The sequence below is a fragment of the Meleagris gallopavo genome, chromosome 11 (genome assembly GCF_000146605.3).
Source record: "Meleagris gallopavo isolate NT-WF06-2002-E0010 breed Aviagen turkey brand Nicholas breeding stock chromosome 11, Turkey_5.1, whole genome shotgun sequence".
Taxonomy (NCBI): domain Eukaryota; kingdom Metazoa; phylum Chordata; class Aves; order Galliformes; family Phasianidae; genus Meleagris; species Meleagris gallopavo.
In genome coordinates, this window is record NC_015021.2 from 3473810 (window position 1) to 3479809 (window position 6000).

The 6000-nt window shown below is 35.6% G+C and overlaps 1 protein-coding gene across 1 annotated transcript in view; it reads right to left on the reverse strand.

Annotated features, from left to right (window-relative positions):
* LOC104912542 (sodium/hydrogen exchanger 9-like) overlaps window positions 1-4806 on the reverse strand; it is a 49546-nt gene extending 44740 nt beyond the window's left edge. The window contains exon 1 of the mRNA XM_031555097.1: window positions 4626-4806. Within this exon, the coding sequence (XP_031410957.1) occupies window positions 4626-4717 (92 nt within the window). The 5' untranslated portion in view covers window positions 4718-4806. The remainder of the gene's footprint in view (window positions 1-4625) is intronic.
* Between the last annotated feature and the right edge of the window lie 1194 nt (window positions 4807-6000).

The window sequence follows — 6000 nt, forward strand, 5'->3', positions numbered from 1 at the left end:
CTGTCACAGTGCTAAGTAATACATGATTCCAGCTGTGTGCCCACAGCACAGCAAATTTATGCAGCATCATCCACTTTGCCTAAAAGTCTGTAAATTCTTAGATCAAAAAGTGCATTCTTCTTCATTCTTAGGCTGTGTTAGAAAAAAAGGATCCTCCTCAGCACTGCCTGTTAAGAGCCCTGAGGCTAAGCCATATGTTTTCCATTTTAGCCCCTAAATTTCACAACAGTTGTCTTTCTAGGTAAGTCAGAATTCTTTCCACTGCCCACAATATTGTGTTTTAAATTTGCGAGTCTCTGCTGGGAAGCAGAAAGACAAGTTGTCTTTGAGTAGTATTGGAAGCCTAAAGTACTGACCAAATCTGACGAAAGCTTCCCACTTGGCAGCTAGGAGTGGTACCCCTGTGGCATTGTAAACTGCCTCTCTGCAGAATATTTCTGTTACTGAAACACTTACAATATTGGCCAATGTCATGTTGTAACTCCAGTTATTCCATCAGAAAGTTCTCTCTTTTAGCAGTTTATAACCAGTTGATAAAGGACTGGCTTAAGCACAGAATCTTACCCTAACAAGCAGTTTTTTTTTTTCTGCTAGACAGACACTGCCATGGTTACAAGATGTCAAGCCACAGCATTTAGCCCATTTTCTCACCCTGCTGCTCACTTGCATCCCTAATGACATATTCTGGTAAAAAAAATACAGACTGTATTAGCCTTTCCTAAATCATTTTTGTAGATCAAGAAGATGATTCTCAGATGTTGTGGATTAAAGAGTTGACTACTGAAGGATCAAAAATTTTGATTTCTTGGAATAATAACTGATCCAAGAAATATTTTCATTGTAGAGATAAATCAGTACTCCCATGGCATTGTACTCTTCTGGTTCATATCTTTTGTTTGCTTATGTATATTGAACATTCATTTCCTATCGTATCTAGTGGATTTGTGAAATATGGAAATAGCTGGGAATTTAGGAGCTAGCAATATTTGATATTCCTACTTTTACACCCTAACTCTGAGTAATGTCATAATTCTGTATTTCAGATGAGTTACAGTCAAATAGCTGGGTGTATTTAAAAGCATAAACAGCTAAGTCAGATTCTCAAAATGTTTTGAATGCAACCTTATATATAATTTTTTTAATTTAGAAAACATTTCTATAGCCATACCACATGGAAAACTCCACAAAATAATCCAGAGTGTTGATGCTTTATATTGTAACTTCTGAAAGTGGAAGAAAAAACCCTTAAAACTTCAAAAAGTTTATTTTGCCAGCATAGCAGTATACTATGAGTTGGTGATAATTCCTCTAATTAGGTCTTTCTGCAATTCTTAGTCTGATTTGTTATATTCTGTTAGTGTTATTCGATACAAATTTGAAGTAAAGATGGATAAGGATAAATCCCTACAAGGACTATATATTTGGGTTGATCAAGTGATTCAGCATAGGAAGAATGGATAGAAGGACCAAATGCATAATTGAGAAAGCTGTTGACTTCAGTGTTTTTACATAATTGATAGAGATTTATCTACACATTTGTAACAGATTTGTCCTTTTCCTCATGGTTCTAAGTCTGGATGGTGGAGTATATTCTTAACATTTCAGATTGCACATTTTTTTCATTATGATAACAATATTTCTCCTGGTTTACTTGCACACTGCTCCTGTAGTCATTCAGCAAGATTACAAAACAGAGAAGAGTCTCTGGAGCAACGACAGTCCCTTTGCTTGTCTACTTACTTCAAGCAGTTAGGTGTGAGGACGTTCAGTTCATAGGACATGAGTTCTCACCTCCTATCCTTGTAAGATTCATTAAATTATTTTTACTGATTTTTTTTTTGTACGCTGAAATTCTTGATTACAGTAAGCTATGCTTCATTTATACCAGCATAGTATGAATTTTCTGCCTCCGTCCATGTAAAGAAAGTTATGAAAGTGTACCTTGGCATTTTTAGTTTTGATTAGATGTACAATAAAAAATAGGTGAAGGTAGTTATAAAGTTGAAATCTGAACAGTGGAGAGAATAAACAGAGCTCTGGGAAACCTCTGGGAGCAAATCTGAAAATGTGGCTTTGTAGTGGAAATGCTGAGTCACGGCTTGAAACAGTGATTGAGCACCTGGTGGGAAGGCAGGGCCAACCTAGGGGAGCTCAGGTGCATGCAATGTACTTGAGTGACCAGAAGGGGTGGAGTCAGGATGCACCCCTTCCCAGACCTTACTTAAGGGTTGATTGTGGAAGTGAGGGCTTTATGCTGGAGATCTCTGTGAGATCTTCTTGAGACCTTCTGAAGGTAGGTAGCTTCTTTCATTTACTTTTGTGCTTATGGGCATTGTGTTTGAGTAAATCCTTACTTGTTGTAGCCTAAGACCTTGCTGCTCTGCTGTTGTTTCTGTGTTTTCTATAACATTACATTATGTTATGTGATCATTGCTATGGAGTAATGAGTACATAGGTACTCAATATGAGGAGAATAGTTTGTTTTGATATGCTTCATTTCCTGGGTTGGAGCTCTTTCATAGAATAACTCAATGAGGAGATGCTTCTGATGAGAATAAGAATTTATACAGTATTGGTCATTTAAAAAAAAAAAGAAAAATCTGATATACCAGGCATCTGGCAAATGTATTTAGAGTCAGTTGGAGGTCTAGAACTGAAGCTTTAAGTAAGCTCAACATGGCATATTTCAAGAGAAGCCAGGCATATAGATATAGTCAGTCTATAAAATACATACCAAAGGCAATGGCCTGGTATGTACGGTATTAAAAGTTACTATTCAATAGTGCCTAGTATTTATTTGGAATATGGATTAAAAACCTCCTTATTCACTGAAGAGTTGCTACAAAAAGATGCACAAGGAACCTGAAAATCCCTTGACAAACATTTGCACAGGAGGTGATGATAAACAAACCAGACCTAATACCTGGCATAACAATACTTTCACAGGACACGTTTTATTAACAGCTTTGTATGTCTTTTCTGCCTGTCTGGAGAATCCTTTATCCCCAAACCACTCATTGCAACTTACTGTAAAATGTTTCAATCAGAATATGAGGAATGAGGAGAGACATACATCCAAAAGCATTAGCAGATAATACTCAACATCTCTGAAGGCGCATTTATTGAGTACTTCAATTTGACTGTGAACTCATGCTTAAATAGATATCTTTGTATTGCTGTTGATGTGTCATGATATTATTCTTGTACACTGGAACAGGCTTACTCATTGTCTGGCTGGAGCAGTATATTGTAGTCCTACTTAGGGAGTAAAGGGAGGCTTTTTTTTTTTTCTAGCTATAATTCTCAGATAAACCAAAAAATAAGGTATTACTTAGTGATGTGGGTAATCAGTTATTCTCTCAGAATGCCAGCTGGTAATACAAGGACTGTACACATACCTTTATGCTCAGAAAATTTATATTACTGTACTATAAAACTGGTAATATTTAAATTGGACCTTATATTTTCAAACTTATTTCTTAACTTCCTACCATCATGACAAAATTCTCAAGATCTAGTGGGATTATCCTTCCCCATTTCTGTTTCCATGCAGAGCAACTCCATTGCTGACAGTGAATAAATTTCTAATCTTAGGAAGATGGGTGATAGTAGAGGTGTTATCTAAACCCAATCAATTTAATTGATGTTATAGAGAGATATAATGAAGAAAATTGAACATCAAAGAAAAGAAAAGCCCCCTTGCTGTGTACGGATGGCTGCATTTTATGTTTATGTAGTGCATTTGTAGTCTACTTCTTTTGCCTGCTTTTATATCTGCTTTTTATTAAAGCTTCAACTTAGTCGTATTCAGCTGGTATTTTATAACAACAGTAAGATGCGGTAGCTTGTTAATCAGACATCATTTTATAAGTAAGCAAAAGTGTACGTTACATGTAGGGTGAAGGATAAGGAATTGTGAAATACAAACTGAACTTTTATAGAGATTTTCTTTCTTGTGGCATTATGAACCATGGCAGGAAGGTCTAAATAATGAAATAACTCGAACTCAGCATCAGGCTCTTGTTGAAAGTAAGGTTTTAAAAAGGCATCTTGGGCAGGGCACCGTATTTAAATTAAATGTTGTCTCAGCTTCCTCACCCTCTTCTCATTTAACGTATGTTGTTGTTACAAATGACTATCAAGTTGTTGAGAAAATCTTACTATTAAGGAACAAATATATAAGATAATGAGCAGTAAGTGAATAGCTAAATGATGCAACAGTGTAGGTAGATTTCTTAATATATTCACAGTAAAATCAGAAATGCATCACACATGATGACTGTATAAAGAACACACACTTATAGTTTAGTGCAAGAGCATCCTTCATAGCAGTTTCTTCTGTAGTGAGGAGGACACACTGGTACCGTTTACTTACGGTATTTAGAAGCAGCACTAGCAAAACAAATTCTCAGGAAATAAGGATGTTCTGACCAAGGTCCAAATCCTTAAAATTGGGAAGAACTTACTTCTTGTGATCTGAACCTACCGCTAACAGGTAGCCATGTACTTGCTTTGTGCTTCCCAACTATTAGAAAGAATGTGAGGTCAGAAAGCTGTAGGAATTCAGTGATTGATCATAGTGATTACATTGTTTTTATGGTTATTATTGTGAAAAGAGTACTAACCTGATCTGAAGCCATGTGAGCATTGGTGTTGTGCCTCCCCCAAATACCCAGACTGTGAAAAACACAATAAGCAGTGCTGTTGTGAACATCATTTGTTTGGGTTGGGATTCTGTGTCTTGAATAGCCAATGCAAAAGCTATTGCACCACGTAAACCTGAAAAACAGGTGAAAATAGTGAAATTTATTTGATGGAGAAATAAATTTTACTCTTTCCAGCCAAACCCAATTCTAAGGGTAGATGGATTTTTCTATTACATTTAAAATATGCTGACACAAGATAACTGAAAGTATGGTGTTTAATGGAAGTCTGAACAACTTTGCAGAAGTAGACAACAAAATGACTCTGATATTCATGTACAATCACATTTGTCTTACAGCCACTGAGTTCTTCGTCTTGAACAATATCATATTAAACATTGATTTGGCTTTTATACATGTTAAAAATAAATCTATTCACTGCAGTAGAACTGCTTGTGAAATCAAGAGCAGGTGAGAAAAGGGGCTGGCATAACAAAATAATCTGTAGCCAAATCCAATACCCATTTCTTGCTTGAGGCAGTAGAAAGCTCCATTTCTTTAAAACATCTCTATGTTCTAAGTACAGTCATATAAATGTTTTTAAAATAATAAATACTTTTTAAAAGATAATTTAATTATCTGAAAAGGGGTGCAGAATATGTGTAGACTGAACTTGAAATACTTGAAATAATATAATAGTTGTAAAATTATGTGGTGAAAACAGCTAACAGTTTTGACAAAAAACAACTCTGTGGGTAGTACAGAGCTTGCTAAATAGGAACTTGCAGTGACACATTTAATAAAAAAAAAAAGGGGAGGGAGAAGAAAGCACATCAGTGCTTCCAGCTGTCAGGATGCGTTCTACAAATAACACTCAATATTTTCCAATGATTTTCACTTACCTGTTTAAATTTAATTTATTGTTTTCTAAAATAATTGTACAAAGTGTAGAGAGCAAAGCCATTATATGTATGCAATATGCACGGAATCTAAAAAGTATTCTGAAAGAGATTAACCCTAATAACTAAACCTTTCATTTCACACTAATGGTTCATGCAGAGTCATTTAATTAACTGCTAGCAAGGAACTATTTTTGTAGTTGAACTCTAAGGCTTTTTACGAGTGCACAGCTAGAATGTGTTATTTGGTATAGAAGATATACAGTTTAAGCAGAGTACAACACAAAGCTGTTTCTGCAAGGAAGTACTGAACTAGTTGCATCAGCTGGCACAGATCAGTGGCAGCAGGTTTAAAAGCTCTAATCTCACAAATATGGCACAGAATTCAAAAAGTAGGCTTTATGTAAAAGATTTGTCCAAGGATGCTCATGCTTAACTATTTTCTGGGTGTGTGTGTG